The sequence below is a fragment of the Mercenaria mercenaria genome, chromosome 11 (genome assembly GCF_021730395.1).
Source record: "Mercenaria mercenaria strain notata chromosome 11, MADL_Memer_1, whole genome shotgun sequence".
Lineage (NCBI taxonomy): Eukaryota > Metazoa > Mollusca > Bivalvia > Venerida > Veneridae > Mercenaria > Mercenaria mercenaria.
In genome coordinates, this window is record NC_069371.1 from 71,951,038 (window position 1) to 71,966,844 (window position 15,807).

General features: G+C 37.0%; 3 protein-coding genes across 4 annotated transcripts; 1 reads left to right on the forward strand and 2 right to left on the reverse strand.

Annotated features, from left to right (window-relative positions):
• Positions 1 to 1,664: 1,664 nt before the first annotated feature.
• On the forward strand, positions 1,665 to 9,405 carry LOC123532795 (uncharacterized). The gene is made up of 6 exons (XM_045314382.2): positions 1,665 to 1,990; positions 5,613 to 5,708; positions 6,098 to 6,133; positions 6,676 to 6,814; positions 7,244 to 7,316; positions 8,904 to 9,405. Exons 1-6 carry the CDS (start codon positions 1,750 to 1,752, stop codon positions 9,255 to 9,257), a joined length of 939 nt encoding a protein of 312 aa, XP_045170317.2. The 5' UTR covers positions 1,665 to 1,749; the 3' UTR covers positions 9,258 to 9,405.
• Positions 2,497 to 4,303, reverse strand: LOC123532796 (uncharacterized). The gene is made up of 3 exons (XM_045314383.2): positions 4,035 to 4,303; positions 3,459 to 3,530; positions 2,497 to 3,101 (listed from the first exon to the last, which is right to left on the reverse strand). Exons 1-3 carry the CDS (start codon positions 4,231 to 4,233, stop codon positions 2,605 to 2,607), a joined length of 768 nt encoding a protein of 255 aa, XP_045170318.2. The 5' UTR covers positions 4,234 to 4,303; the 3' UTR covers positions 2,497 to 2,604.
• A 150-nt stretch (positions 9,406 to 9,555) lies between the features above and the next one.
• LOC123532676 (uncharacterized) lies at positions 9,556 to 15,677 on the reverse strand. Of its 2 annotated transcripts, XR_008366134.1 has the most exons (5): positions 15,393 to 15,677; positions 14,553 to 14,618; positions 12,204 to 14,103; positions 10,929 to 11,000; positions 9,556 to 10,484 (listed from the first exon to the last, which is right to left on the reverse strand). XR_008366134.1 is itself a non-coding variant. In XM_045314206.2 (3 exons), the coding sequence occupies exons 1-3, from the start codon at positions 12,427 to 12,429 to the stop codon at positions 9,988 to 9,990; spliced, it is 795 nt and encodes a 264-aa protein (XP_045170141.2). In that variant the 5' UTR covers positions 12,430 to 12,547; the 3' UTR covers positions 9,556 to 9,987. The 2 variants fall into 2 exon arrangements, 1 of the variants encoding a protein (XP_045170141.2); XM_045314206.2 differs by lacking the exons at positions 14,553 to 14,618; positions 15,393 to 15,677 and having other exon boundaries at positions 12,204 to 12,547.
• Positions 15,678 to 15,807: the final 130 nt, after the last annotated feature.

A 15,807-nucleotide genomic window follows, 5' to 3' on the forward strand; every position in this document is an offset into this window, starting at 1 on the left:
ACGCTGTTGTCTACTTTATTTAGTCAAAGAAAACACATACATAAAAGCTTAGATTGCTATAGCACTGAACAGCATTCAACGTAAGTCGGTTGCCTTAATCAACGAAATAAAATCATACAAAAACGATGAAACAACATTTTTCATTTGCATGTGTTTGTACATTGTTTTTGGCATGTCACCTCTAAATTTTTATATCATCGAATTCATGCCCGTAAGAAAATATCGTTTTCGCCGAAATCACGAAAATTTTGTGTCCACGAAATCAAATGATTGTATAATATTACAAGTGCTGTCTCATTCTCTTTCGATATCTAGCCTAGCAGATTCAATCCATAATTATCTCGGTCTATGGGTACGGTTTTACTGGTTGCGGGTTTATCCCGCTACCAAAGTTAAGTGTATTTCTGACAATCATGTAGCATCTTTATTTGATTCCAGATCACATCCAAAGGAATTTGTTCATGTGCTACACAAAGTAGTCCCATTCATGAACAATGCGGATGAATTATCAATGATCAAGCAGTTCGTATTCATCCTCTATCCATTCACACCGGCCATTTAGTTTATATAAGATCTGTCAATGATTAGGTATTTCAGCCCATGGTTACATCACTGACTTCCAGCTGTTCATGTAAGGTCAGGCAGAGTTTATCTTAGATATGAGACACATTAGTATCTTTTATTTATTCGCTATTTTGTGATATTCTAAATTCATTTTGTGATATTCTTGATATCGTTAATTTTTGTATTTTAAATTCCTTAAAATGATTTAATTACACAAAAATGTATATCATAAAATGATTAAAGGATATCACTTTATAGAATATTGGATATCTTTAAACACGAATATTAATTCGATTTAATAATATTCCAGATTGTTTAAGGATAGCACATAATACTTTTGACGATATCAATAGATTTTTAAAGGATGCATAAAATATGTTTGATTTTATGACATCCTAAATTCGGTTGATAGATATCAATAATTCATACACAATCGCATTATTGTACGATTTTGACTTAGATCTAGTTAATCTTGAAATCCATTTTGAGATATCCGAAAACAGATTTTATTACAAATGAATTTGTGGTATCCATAAATGAATTATAGATATACATAAATTAAGTTGTAATATCCGTAAATGAATTTAGGATATCACAAGATTGTAATTTTAAAAATAATAAAAATAGTCTTTGACCGTACAGTTGAGGTTTGGAAGCTGATGTTTAATTTCGTCATATTGGTCGCGTGGCGAAAAGACGAAATGGCACTAAACAGCCACCATAGTTTTGCTTTAGTAAAATATAATTACACTAAATGCATAAGAAAAATGGAAAGGGTTTGCGGGGAAAAGTTTTAGACAAGAAATCAAAAGAATGCATACAACAGATCTAGCTAGACTTATGTTAGTCTCAGTTTAATTACCTCATATGCCAGTCAATAGGCCTAGTGAAGATGTTCTCTGAACTACTTTTAATATTTCCTCGCTAGCTCTACTTGTGTTCTATGATATGTCTTTATTGTAAAATAAACGTAGCTCATGGAAAGAGAACTTATAACTTGTCTGTGACTGTTTATAATATATAATAATTTATCATATTGAATATGATAGATCTATCGTATATATATAATATACAATTGACGTCATAAGTCTATATGACGTCACATTCCAAATATAATAATAATGGCTGCGCCCATGGCGAAAAAGTAAACAAAAACTTTTTCAAAAGTTTCGAAGAAAAGCAGAGATGTCTTCTAAGAATTTCAGATTCGTTTTTATCATAATTTCTCTATACTTTCAAAAATGCGCATGTAAAACAATACTGGATGAATACTTTTTACAAGAAGGCAGTTTAGGCCACTGTGGTCAGAACATTGTGAATACGCCAAGTGTTATCTTTCGGTCCCATGTCGGTGCAGGACTTTTTGGTGGTCTAAACAGTTATAAGGCGGATCAGCAGTGTGCTGTGACTTTTCAGACAGAAAATGGTAACGTTACTCATGTTCAAGTAACATTGTTTGTTTGTTTTGTTGGGATTAACTTCGACAGTTATAGATCATATATGCTGATGGTGATATTCCAGCCTTGATGGTAAAAAAAAAACCCAGGCGCCCCTCCGTGCATTATTTCATCCCTAGCGGGCAACTGGGAAGAACCACAGACTTTCCGTAAGCCAGCTAGATGGCTTCTTGACACGAAGAATTCAACGCCCCGAGTGAGGCTCGAACCAACATAAGTGATTCGAAGACACCCACCCCGTCCAGTAAATGAAAACAAATAAAAAATATTATAGATCTATAACTCCTAAATTCTAAATACTATATGATATCGTATACCTGCAGAATAATGTATAATTCTGTATTTACAATTCCATTTTTCTGTTTAGTTTTCTTTTATTTTTACCTGATATAATTTCGGTAAAATATGGTAGGCCTATAAAATTTCTACACATAGCCGGCCTTTGTATTTTATTGAAATAAGATAAAAGTTTCTTCCAGCTTTATTCTGTGTTTTGGTAAAGTATAAGGTAAATTTTGAAGAAAAAAATATACAACGGAGATGTTTAGATATATTCCGTATACAACCATGGCCTTGGCGGAAATTATTTGGAACAAACAACACAAGTTAGTTCACGCCCATTGATGTACGGTGGACATTCTAGACTCTTGCCGCAGACGGCGTCCACAAAATACAGCATGGCCTCGTCGTCGTTTGTCTTGCCTCCCACAATGGTTTCCGGTCTCCTGTCCAAACAGATAAACTCCGAATCGTGACTCTGTCCCACAAAGCCGCTGACTAAATACCCGCTGTATTCCTTGGTCCAGCCACTGTAACAGTCCATTCTGCCCGGTATCATGATACTCGAGCTTCTCCGAGTGTGACACACGGCACACGGAGCATCATCATTGTATACGTCATACCCGAAGAAATTACTTGCCCCATTTCCACGGTGATTCCAGAATTGATACTCTACCCCAGCGATTTTACCAAGGCTTTCTATAGATTCCTCGTAATGGTCCCACTGGGGCTCGCTGGTAAGGCACAGATAATTAGAGCCCGTACCGACTTGAGTGTAGGATGATGAAGTCCCCATATAGCCTGCAAATATATTTTTTTTATTTTGTTTGTGAATGTAAAAAACACACCCATTTGATATATACAGGAAAGTAACTCTATGTTACCAAGCAAAGGAGCTACGTTGTACCATTTTTCATGTCTTTGGTTTGACACAGCTGGGGATGGAACCAACGACCTCTCATTCTTGAAGCGGACACTCTACAACTAGGCTATCGAGGCGGTTAAAAATAGAATTTCTCTTCGTGCTTTTGAGTTTAAAATGCTTTAAAGCAGTTCTTGAACTTATTCCACTCATTTTGAAATATCCAGTCGAACAAATAGTGCAAGGTGCATCTAGCCATTAAGGTAAATATAGGTTTGTATAGGTTTGAGCTATACCTGAATACACCCTTTCGGTCCCGTTTCCTGGACATGTTGTGCGGCCCCATCTTATGTAGGACGATCCAGAATCTGAAATAAATCGTGATAAACATATTTTACATATCAAAATTCTTTGTGAAACAGTCACTTCACACTAATTTAAAGAAGCAATCTGACTTGGTTTGTTGTGCTCAAACATTCTAGTCTACACGGATCTTACCCACTGACTTCTCGTTCATTCTTAGCTTATTGTGCTCATACAGTGTAGTCTTGACTGACATTACCCACTAATTTTTCGTTCAGTCTTTGCCTACCGTGCTCATACTTACAGTAATAATTATTACCGTTTACTTTCTCCACCGTGACTTTGATTGCTGCGCTAAAATATTTTACACTGATCTTACCCGCCGATATTTCGTTTAGTATTGAATTAGTGAGCTCATTATTTACATTGTTCTGATCCTGTCGGTCGTCTTTAAGATTGATCTTATATGCAGATTTCTTATTATTTCCTGATTTGTTTTCTTATGTTATAGAGGAATCTTACCCGCAAAATTATTTACGTTTAACTTTTTTTCACTACCATAATCTTACCTGACGATTTCTCGTTCAGTTGTGCCGTTAAATTCTGTATCTGATCTTTTTGGAGTTGCAATTCCTGTCTCAGCTTGGCGAATTCTTGCGCAATATCTAACTCACTATGAAGAACGAGGCGTTTCTCAGAAGTTTCACTTTTGTCGTCTGCTTGAATGCAGTGATCACAAATAAGTAGATAAAGGAAAATGAAAAACATGGTTACAATTTAATCACAAACTGTTGATTGAGCTAAATATGATATACGTAAATAGATATATATATATGAACAAAGACAATTTGAAACATACTTTATGAAGTGATAAGACTTTTAACATTGTACGCTACGACCCTCTTAGAACATTGATTAGATGACATAGAGAAAAATAATATGGAGGCTTCGAGGGGACAAGTGTGCGTTTTTATTATCTCGACATTGTCATAATTAACTCGTGGCCGCGTTTACTTTCCCGTGTAAAAGAGATAGTAGCTCGTGGCCACGGGATTATTAACTCTTGCTCACGACAAAGTATCTCTTGGCCACGCGATAGTATCTCGTTTCCACAAGTATTTCGTTCCCAAGTAATAATTAACTTGTTCTATTTAATGGTGACGTTATAATTATAGCGCACAATTGTCTTGTCACCTCGGAGCTTCTGTAAAACAGTATTGTGTCTTGTGCTGTCATGGCATAATCGTCATGGCCCTGTCGCACTATTTCACAATTGTGGTATCGTACCTTTACCATCGTGCTGTCGTGACGCCGTGTTGTAAAGCGGAAGTGTTGTCAAAGCTGTAAGAATCACCGTAAAATATATTCACAGCTGAAATAACCATAGCGAGCTGATATATCGTAGCTAAAATGATGATATGGCTGTGAATTTCTTATAATTATTGTTTGCTCTTTGCTTCCTGAAATATCTGTAACATACAATCATAGGACTATCAGAGACACACACACGTCTGTCACAGGCAATCACAGGACTATCGGAGATACGCACATGTCTATCACAGGCATAGCTAAAATGATAATATGGCTGTGAATATCTTTTAAATATTTTTTAGACACTCTCTCACAGGCAATCACAGCACTATCAGAGACACTCACATGTCTATCACAGGCAATCACAGGACTATCGGAAACACTCACATGTCTATCACAGGCAATCACAGGACTATCGGAAACACTCACATGTCTATCACAGGCAATCACAACACTATCAGAGGTACTCACATGTCTATAACAGGCAATCACAGGACTATCAGAGACACTCGCATGTCTGTCACAGGTAATCACAGTATTTTCAGAGACACTTACGGATTTATCATAGGCAATCACAGGACTATCAGAGTGTATTCAGAGACATTCACGGGTCTATCAGAGGCAACCACAGGACTATCAAAGGCAACACAGGTCCATGACAGACAATCACAGGACTATCAGGGACATTCACATGTCTATCAAAGGAAATCACGGGACTATAAAAGACAACCGTAGGTTTATCATAGGCGGTCTATCACAAACAGTCACAGGTCTGTCAAAGAGAAACATTATTTCTATTTGTTTTCTTTTAATAATGTCAAATCTAATATTTTCAGGTCATAAAATTCTCATGCAATTTACATTCTTTGACCTGCAACAACCGGATGGCAGCACGTGTAAGGACAAGATAGTTGTGACGGAGTTAGGCACCGGTATGTATCTATGATTTTATTTTCATTTTCGCTGATGTGATCTCCTTAATTGACGTTCCTGAATAGAACGTAAGACACGGTTTTTAGCAGCTATATATAAATAAATAATATTTAGTAGGAGAAACCTGGCAAAATCTTACGTTTTATTATGCCCTATTTTTTTTTTTTTTTTTTTTTTTTTTGAATGTTCAAACATCACACTGACAATTTCGTCAACAAGGTCAAATGAGCGACGTTCCACCTTTCCGTTATAATGAAAGATCTATGGTGTCCTAAGTTAGGGCATGTTTACAGGTATGAACGAGTACCTGCGTAGAACCCACCGACCTTGCATGTATTAATTATCCAGTTTATGTTACTTTTTAAAATAGTTTTATCTCATGTTTCAGGAAGCACACAAGTCACAGAATTTTGCACTAAACAAGGTAAATATTTTTTCTAACGTCTTAAGTGATTCGCATAGCTCATTGGTATTATTTTGAAGGGCAGTGTCACTACTTGGAGGACAGTAATACAAAACACTTTGCATGTACGTATTTGTAAATAATGAGATTTTACTGAGATGCATTGATAATGATGCTATACCTGTCCAGTGATCAAATGGATGCCGTGTTGGGTCAGAGCTTACGCTGGGGTAAGGGTCCAGCTTTGAATTCAAACTCATAGGCCGTTTTCCGTGTATGATACTTAACTAATTTATGCATTATACATGTGATTCTAAACTTACTTTGCACTAACAATCATTCTAAACCAGTGAATGCCCTTAGGCTAGTTTTCCCAATTTATGTCAAAATGGCAAAACAGCTTCTTAAAGACCACTTGTATAATTCTGCTGGGCCCAAAATAATTTTTTCCTGTAATTCCGTTGCACGTTTGATGTTACATAAAAGCAACAGATATAAAACGTTATTGTCTCTTTTCTTTGGTCAATCAGTTCCGGACAAGATGTTTTACAATTTCTTTTCAGTCTTCACTTCAGTTACAGAAAAAATAGAAGTGAAATTCATCTCAGACGCTCTCGTTGAGAAGAAAGGGTTTGTAGCCACACTCGCCGGTTTTCACGAGGGCACGTGCTCGAGCACAGAATACAAGTGTGATACGACAAGGTAAGGAGAATCTGTTACTTTAATGATAAATTCAACGATATAAAGAAAAAGGTTTTCCTCATATAGTTAAGAGATGCCATGTTGAAAACATCATCAGGTGACACAATGTCTGCTATACTTGTAAATGGTTTTTGTTTTAATGTCCCTTTCTTGTTTAAATATTATTTTATAGTTGTTCGCTATCTTCTTTTTTTTTGTCTACAACAAATTGCTTTCCGCCATTTCAATCAAGTGTGCCCGCGAATCTGCAAAATCCAAAAATACATTAACTCCAGAAAAAATTAACTCATAGAGACAATTAGTTTTAACTTGTGGTCATTTTGTAACACACACAGCCTTTACCCTGCTAATTTTTTTAAAATGGACTGGCCCATCATTCAGTTTAATTTGACACAATTGATTGAAAGTCCATTGTATTTTTTTTTTCAGATGTATTTCTGCTGATCTGAAATGTGAAGGACATGAACATTGCATAGATGGGGCTGATGAAAGCAAAGAACTTGTAAATATATACTTTGATTATTTCTATTCATGTCGTAGGAAGCAGATATATACCTCAACGGTCAGTATTTGTTATATGTTTCAATAAGTCTAAGGATGCTTTTTAGTCGTGCATATTTATAAAACGGGTATATTCTAAACCCCATCGACTGATTTTACGGACAAATGAAGCCAACGCTACATTTAACCTTAATGACTTCTTTGAAATATCATTCTGTCTTATGTCACTACGCAGAAGCGGAAACCTGTGCTGCTAGTTAAATAAAATGTACCTTTGCTGAAAATAAGCAAGCTTTAACGAATAGAAATGTGACATTTGAAGTGTATCAAAGGTCAAGGTCTTCTTCTTCTTCGTTCGCGACATACCGAAGGTCAAGGTCACAGTGGCACTTTATATGGTTTCCGATTAATAGCTGTAGAATGCATGTCCCTACAGTGGTCAAACTACATAGGTAGATTACCTGTGTCTTTTAGATGACCCTAATTATTTTGGGATCATTAGGCTATAGCATATTTGAGACAGAAAATAACACATACAGTAACCTCCGACAGGCAATCATTTGGGACGTATGTGTTTTACAAACGGCTCTTGTTTTATCAGAGTCTGTGTCATTTTCGTAATTGGAAATGTGTTATAAACCAGACAAGTTGGGCATAGCGCAAAACTGGTTTGGTAGGTTAAAGGTCATGATTCGAGTCCAATGGTCAAGTCTGACGTCATATTTCGTATTCGGAACATAATAGGCATTGGCTTCAAAATTGGCATATAGATAGATTGAAATGAGACGATGCGTAGAGAGAATGAATCAGGCTGGTAGATCAAAGGGTAAGGTAACAAACCTAGGTAAGAGGTCAAATCTGTCCGTCATATCTCGTGTCCGAAGCATAACTTGAAAACTTTTCAAGATATTGACTTAAAACCTTGATTATACGCAGGTAGGTGGTTATGAGACGTTGGACGGAGTGTAACAACCCACACATAACTCTCCACATAACCCTCATCTACCCTCACATCACCCCGCCCCTACCCTACGCCCTTCACGCACCATTTTTCATCACTCGTGTTTCCGTTTCTTTAGTATCACGACAACGTCGCAGAACAAAAAAAAAACACACCACCCGATCCCTACCCCAATTCTACACACTGCCATATCATCTCCCGCCTCTACACAGACATACACAAACACACACACACACGCACACGCACACGCACACGCACACGCCCAACATTTGTTTTTCTTTAAATTTTACTTCCTTGTGCATGGTAATAAAGTACACTCAAATTCACTGTGAACATTTATTTGATGAATGATATTTCCCAGTATCAGTTTAACTGATTGATCAAATAAGTTCCAAGCTCATGATCTGACTTAGCTTGGATGAACGGCTACGTCCTCGTGGTGGTGCTCGACCTCACTTGTTCTAAAACGTATATTATTGCCACGCTTTGTGGAGCTCATGTTAAATTATCCAAACTAATAAACACAATTTTGAAAATTGCCAGGGTCAGCCTAACTGCAAGTCAGAACTCGGGACCTTGGCAAGCTTTTGATGATGTTACATGTAAAAGTCTGGCTACTATTTTCAGGCTGGCTGTTCAACTCTTGATGAGATAGTCAATACAGAGACGTCACTTGGGAAGTACACTGTTCTTGCTATAGCAGTTGTCGTCGGCGGCGTCATCCTCACAATATTTGTCACTGTTATCTTTTGGAAATATCTGAAAACGGATGGACAATGCTGCCAGTGTTCCAACGATGACGTGGAGAGCAATATAGATTCACCGTTACCGACAGACAAACGTAAACACAGAGTTGGAGGTCCTGGTAATACCGCGAAAAAGACGCCGGCGAACTTGCCGTCGGGTTCCTCGGGAAGTGGTCATAAGGTAGTTCGTAAGATTAAAGTAAAGGGAAAAGCTAACCCTGATAATGAATGGTGAGACATATTTTGAGGTGTTTATTTCAAGGAGACAGACTTTACTCGCGAAGTTGAAAGACATTTGTAAGATAAATGTGTGCAAATAAGAATACAGAGTATTTTGTTGTGTCTACATGTATTAAAAATGCCAATAAAGATTTGCCCACGTTCATGGTGCATTTTATCTATAGATACAAGTAATGCATACTTTCAGAAACGGATGCATTGCGTATAGGTAATTTCTTTTGTATAAATTGTTTATAGTCATAATAACAGTTTAGAATAAATATGGTAGCGTTTTTGATGGTGTAAGGTACATGCTCGTCCGCACTCCGAGAAATCGAAATTATTTACAGAGTATCGTGTCAATGTTTTGATTTCCTGAAGTAAAACTGAATCATCAAAGTAACAGTTATTAGGAACATGTTATTCACCTGAACGCTGATGTTTATGACCGCTTGGCCCTCCTGTATATACCAACCGCTTGTTTACTGAGAGATAAAAAATTAATGTCCTGAAATGTTATCTGACAAAGAAACACTTTTTAAAGTAGATGCCGTGACTGTCTTAAGCAAGAAGGTGCCCCATGTTTTGCGCATGATAATAACTGTCTCTGGCACATCACAGCTAAAGGGTAACGTTACTAAATGGCAAGACAAGCCAACAAAACTGTACATAGGTGCATCTGTGCTTGTAGTGCTAATAACAAAAATATAGATTTTGATGGAAAGCTGATATGTATTTCATTTTCATTATTTTGAACAGACAACACAAGTTAGTTCGCGACCGTGGATGTAAGGTGGACACTCTAGACTCTTCCCACAGACGGCTTCCACAAAAAATAGTCTGGCCTCATCGTCATCCGTTTTCCCACCAACCACTGTTTCCGGTCTCCGGTCTAGACAAATAAACTCCGAATCGTGACTCTGTCCTACCCATCCACTCACTAGATACCCGTTGTATTCCTTTGTCCAGCCACTATAACAGTCCATTCTTCCCGGTATCATGATACTCGAGCTTCTCCGAGTGTGGCACACGGCGCACGGAGCATTATCATTGTATACATTATACCCAAAGAAATTGCTCGCGCCATTTCCACGGTGATTCACGAACTGATATTCTACCCCAGCGATTTTACCCAGGCTTTCTATAGAGTCCTCGTAATGGTCCCACTGCGGCTTCTCAGAAAGGCAAAGGTAGTTAGAGCCAGTACCAACTTTAAAATCGTTTGAAGCCGTGCCCATGTAACCTACAATATAAACGTACATCTTCAACTGAAACACGTACATTGTCGATAGATCGTTTAGGTTTTGTTTCCATAGATATCATCTCATTTTACTTTAATTTTAAGATACACTTTCCTACAACATTTTTAAACTAACCTCAACACAATAAATTCTTTTAATTATGCCGGATGCTAAGATTTTCGTATACTGGTATCATTAAGGCATACAATTTTAATAGTTGTCTGCACACATGACAGCATGTATTATGTTTAACATTATGGTTATATTGTAGCAAAAATATCTATATAATCACTACATGAAACAATATGTGTCAGTTCGTATATACAATCTACCATTTATACAAACGTTTTCCTTTTCTGTTTTATCTTCATTTCTTTTACCAAAATCATGTAAATGAATCCTTAAAAAAAAAAACGACCTGCAATCTTTTATTCAAGACAAGTAACCTGAATAAACTATGTCAGTTCCATTTCCTGGACAGGTGGTGCGGCCCCATCTTACGTAGGATGACCCAGAACCTAAAATACAAAATAAAATTTGGTGAGTATCTCTTGTCTCCTTTGAAAGTCTTTTCTTATATTAAAAGTGATTTTGTCAGCGGCAAATTCCCGCACAGTCGTTTTATTGGAGTCATGGCCATTGATTTGTCAAACTTGATGATGTTTCGGCCACTTCTAACAGCATTTGGAAGGTTTCCACCAAACTTTAGAGGAGCCAAGCTTGTTATGCAATGATTAGCATGTTTTGCCTCAGTGATGTTCAGCGGAGTTACGGCCCTTGATTTGTCGTATTTTACAGTGGTTACACTACTTGCGGTATACTATATGACTGAATCTCACCAGTGATTAGTGTATGTATCATCGGCATGTCCCGGTTCAATGATTTTCAAATTCTATGATGTTTGTTCTACTTCTATACAACAAGTTGAAATTCAGTCAGATTTTACAGGAGTGATCAATGCAAAGCCTATAGGTGTGTATCATTGAAATGTTATGGTTGTAGTTAATGGACCTTCATTTGTGGCATTTTACTATGTCTGCGTGTTAATTGGAGGGAGACTACGTTTTTCGTAAAAGAAAACATCTTTAGTTTTGTATTTCTGTGTTACCTAAGCTACTTTAGTTTTGTTGCATTTTTAATACAAAATTGAATGCTTTTACCTGAAACTGTTTGGAATTAAGTCTTCTAAACTTATGTCGTGTTACCTTATGTATTTCTCAATCCTTGTTAAATTTTGAACCTGAAGTTGTATAGAAACAAGCTTTCTTGACGTATATTTCGTAACATATTGTATTGCAATAATTACCTGATGCTATTTGAAGTTTAGTGATTTTAACGTGTCTTGTTACTTTTTGTATGGCAGTGCTCCTACCAGAACTTGTATGGTTTTAAGTTATCTACACTAATGTCTTGATAGATCATGTTCTGCTACGCTCTTACCCGAAGTTGTCTTGTCTGTAATTCAGTATCCTTAAAGTGTACATTGTTAGATTTTGCACTGCTATGCTCTTACATGCAGATGCCTGGAATTCAGTGACCTTAAATTAAGCCTTGTTAGATATTGTACTGCTATGCTGTTACCTGCAGATGTCTGGAATTCAGTGACCTAAAATTATGCCTTGTTAGATTGTGTACTGCTATGCTCTCACCTAAAGATGCCTGGAATTAAGGTACCTGAAACCCAGTATGTGTTGTTAGATTCTTAACCACTATACTCTTACCTGAAGCTGCTTCAAGTTTAGCTATCTGTGTATCTTTCTCGTTCAGTCGTGACGTTAGATTCTGGATTTCGTCCTTGTATTGCTTAAGCTCTTGTCTAAGAGTAGCGACTTCATGCGCTAAATCCAGCTCACTATGCAGAACCAGACGTTTGGTGTCAGAATTTAACCCATCATCAGCGTTAACTAAGAAACAACAAACTGACACAAAACTAAATATTGAAAACATTGTACAGCTGCTGTAAAGAACTTTAAGATGGGAAAGTAAACTTATAGTGTTGACTTATGTAATTTTCATTCACTGATAAGACTGGTGCCGCTTAGCAGGATATAAAATGTACTCCGAGAACCTATAGTGATAGACCTATGCCTGTATAACTTTATCGTGCCATTAAACGAAGGTCAGACTGCTTTGTTTCATAAAAAGCCACTAAAGACTATTGCCACATACTAGGAACCAACCAAATCTCTACAATTCTACACTACACACTGGTGTGTGGAGTGTAGATGGTGCATTACAAAGAAAAGCAAATGACAGTTATAACAAAAAAATTAATGAAACAAGCATATATACTAAGGTATAAGATTCTTTGACTAGTTGTAGATGCAAGAGGGAATATCCGGCTTGTGTGTACCTTTTTACGCGGTATGAAGGCTCCATCGAGTTTCTGTGTAAACAGTTGCCCTAAAGCGAGATATTCCCATCTGCAACTACAGCAAATGTTAAAACCTTTGTCTTTCAAATGATAGTAAAAATAAGATAAAAATGACTTATTTTGTAGCGCTGCTTTACTACAAATAGCGTATTTAAACAACGTTCTGGATATTTTTCCATAAACAGGAAATACGTCAAGGCATTACAAAGGGAAGTAAAAGCATAAGACTTCCGGTTTTGTTGTTTTGTCATCTGCGGTGAAACGTTATCACCGAGAAATATGAAATATAAGGAAGAGGAAATATCAAATTATGTTCAATTGTACACAAGCGACATAGAACAATTTACGATCGTACGGTGGACATTCTTAACTTTTCCCGCAAATTGATTCCACGAAGTAGATGATACTGTCATAGCCGTTCATTACCACAGTCTCCATTCGCCCGTCCGAAGAAACGTACTCCGTAGATATTGTCATATATGAATTATGTCAGTAGCCGTAACATTTTACAAATACATCGGTCTTAGGCAGTTCAATCAATTTTCATTTCAGTTATTTGCAGAACCCAAGTAGAGGCTATATAACGTTCACTAGCAGCATCTAGCCGAACCTACTGAAACTTCATGAAAAATTAAAAAAAAAAAAGAACTATATATATATATAATAATTTTATACTTTATTTTAACAGTTTTCTTTTTGCTTTATATTTCATATCTCAGTTGTCAGAATTAAATTGTAAGATAATTACTTAGAACAAACTACGCATGACAGTTCTCTGTTATGAACATACGGTGGACATTCCAAACTTTTCCCGCAAAATGCTTCGACAAAATAAAGCATATTGTCGTTGTCGCTGCTTCCAATGTGTGACACTGTCTCCGGTCGCCTGTCTAAACACACGTACTCCGTCGAATCATCATAAACAGGATGAGAGCCGACAAGATAGCCACTGTACTCCTTTGTCCACCCTGGATAACAGTCCTTCCGGCCGGGAATCATAAGATTAGTACTTCTCTGAGTGCGGCAAACCGAGCAAGGTGCCTCACTTTCTAGGATATTGGATCCGAATATGGCCTGGATGTCATGGTCGTGCGAGGCGCGGAACTCGTACTCAACACCTGTTACACGAATGTCGTTGTTTATTGTTTCGGAAAAGTAGTCCCATGTGGGTTGACCAGCAAGACACAAGTAGTTCGAACCTGATCCAGTACCGTCACGGAGAACGCCGTAACTCCCTGCCATGTAACCTATATTGGGAAAAAAGTAACATATTGTTTATTGGCGGCATACAATGTACGTATAAATATACTGTCTTATTTCAATGATCAGCCAATACAGTTGAGTATGTCTGTAAAAACCACATCTTGAAAATGAAAAACGTGGTAGTTTCTCAACCCAGGTAAATTTACACCCTATCAGCAGGTTATATATTAAAGGTATTTATTCAGAGGTGGTCGTCGGCAAAGGTTTGTATTATGCATTGCCATTCGGTTAAGTTAATCCTACGATATAGCAAAAATTCGAACATGAAAAATATGCACATTTCCATTAAACACGGAAAATTGACGTCACGTCGATATATTATTTGGCGTCATACAGAAGCCGATAAAGAGTGGTTCCACATTTGATATACTACTTTATATCAATAATATACATCAACACATCAATATTTTTTACAGTAAAACAATGTACCAACCAGAATAAACTAGTGTTGTTCCGTTTGTGGGACAAGTTGTTCGTCCCCATCTAGTATAAAGCGAACCTGAAAATATACAAATACAGATAAATCTCCCTGGATTCTGAAGTCAGCAACCGTAATATTTGATGGGCTTGATTCATACAAAAACGTGCTATCGCCGGTATACCGAATGCGCCGTGATATTTCTATCGGGTTATTTGGCATGTCCAGCATTGCACCCGACTGATACGCACACAACTAGCCCTACTGAAACGAGTACAAATCAGGCGAAATCGGAGTACACAATCTACTGAACTTTAAAAGTACGATTATAAAAGTATGAGAACATTTTGATTTATTGGTATTCCTAGCTTAAAGGTTTTGATATCTTTTATCAAGCTGTGTAAAGTTTCATGTTTTCGTCGTTTTGGATCTATCTTACATTAACGAGACAAGTCAAGCTACACGTGTTTATGTTTGGGCATCTGTACATGTTTCTAGTGCACCCTACACTCCTTTGCACCCATCTTGTGTTTCCAATCCTTGCGATTCTTGGAGAATTTGCAAGACACATGACACATAGATAGCATTAATTCCTTGTATTTATATTTTTACCGTCTCTCTCTCTCTCTCTCTCTCTCTCTCTCTCTCTCTCTCTCTCTCTCTCTCTTCGTCTGCGATTCAAATACTGTTCCTGACTTTTATTTAGAGTCCAGTGAAATCACACAGTTTCATTTTGTTTACCTATTTTTGTACCTGTTTGTAAACACGAAAATAAACGTTTTATTTCTTCTATACCAAATATAGAATTGACGTTAATATTTAAGTACGTTATTTTTGTATCTGCTACGATCTTACCTGAAGCTGCTTGGATTTTAGCGATCTGTGTATCTTTCTCGTTCAGTCTTGATGTTAATTTCTGCATTTCCTCCTTGTATTGCGCAAGTTCTTGTCTGAGAGTAGCAAATTCATTTGCTATATCTAATTCACTATGCAGAACCAGACGTTTGTTGTCAGTTTCAGATTGATCAGCATCAATATGCCGCAAGTCGCAACATATTAATGCAAAAATAAATAAAGAAATCATTGCACTAGTCCTATTACTGTACAAAAACAGAAATCAAACAACAGCAAACAGGGAGTGTTGACTTATTTTCATGTGACTCACTGATAAGAATGGTGTCCCTGAAATTGAAAAAAAATGTACTCGGAGACCTATGAAATGGCAAACAAACTTACAAAATAATATGATGTGAACCTTTTATACAAACTG

Coding starts and splice junctions, on each gene's coding strand:
- LOC123532795 (XM_045314382.2), top strand. CDS start 1,750: ATGTCTTCTAAGAATTTCAGATTCGTTTTTATCATAATTTCTCTATAC. Junction 5,709..6,097: donor TGTGACGGAGTTAGGCACCG/GTATGTATCTAT, acceptor CTCATGTTTCAG/GAAGCACACAAGTCACAGAA. Junction 7,317..8,903: donor CTGATGAAAGCAAAGAACTT/GTAAATATATAC, acceptor TACTATTTTCAG/GCTGGCTGTTCAACTCTTGA.
- LOC123532796 (XM_045314383.2), bottom strand. CDS start 4,233: ATGTTTTTCATTTTCCTTTATCTACTTATTTGTGATCACTGCATTCAA. Junction 3,531..4,034: donor ACTGAACGAGAAATCGTCAG/GTAAGATTATGG, acceptor GATTTATTTCAG/ATTCTGGATCGTCCTACATA. Junction 3,102..3,458: donor GACCGAAAGGGTGTATTCAG/GTATAGCTCAAA, acceptor ATATATTTGCAG/GCTATATGGGGACTTCATCA.
- LOC123532676 (XM_045314206.2), bottom strand. CDS start 12,429: ATGTTTTCAATATTTAGTTTTGTGTCAGTTTGTTGTTTCTTAGTTAAC. Junction 11,001..12,203: donor TAAACTTGAAGCAGCTTCAG/GTAAGAGTATAG, acceptor TTTGTATTTTAG/GTTCTGGGTCATCCTACGTA. Junction 10,485..10,928: donor AACTGACATAGTTTATTCAG/GTTACTTGTCTT, acceptor TTTATATTGTAG/GTTACATGGGCACGGCTTCA.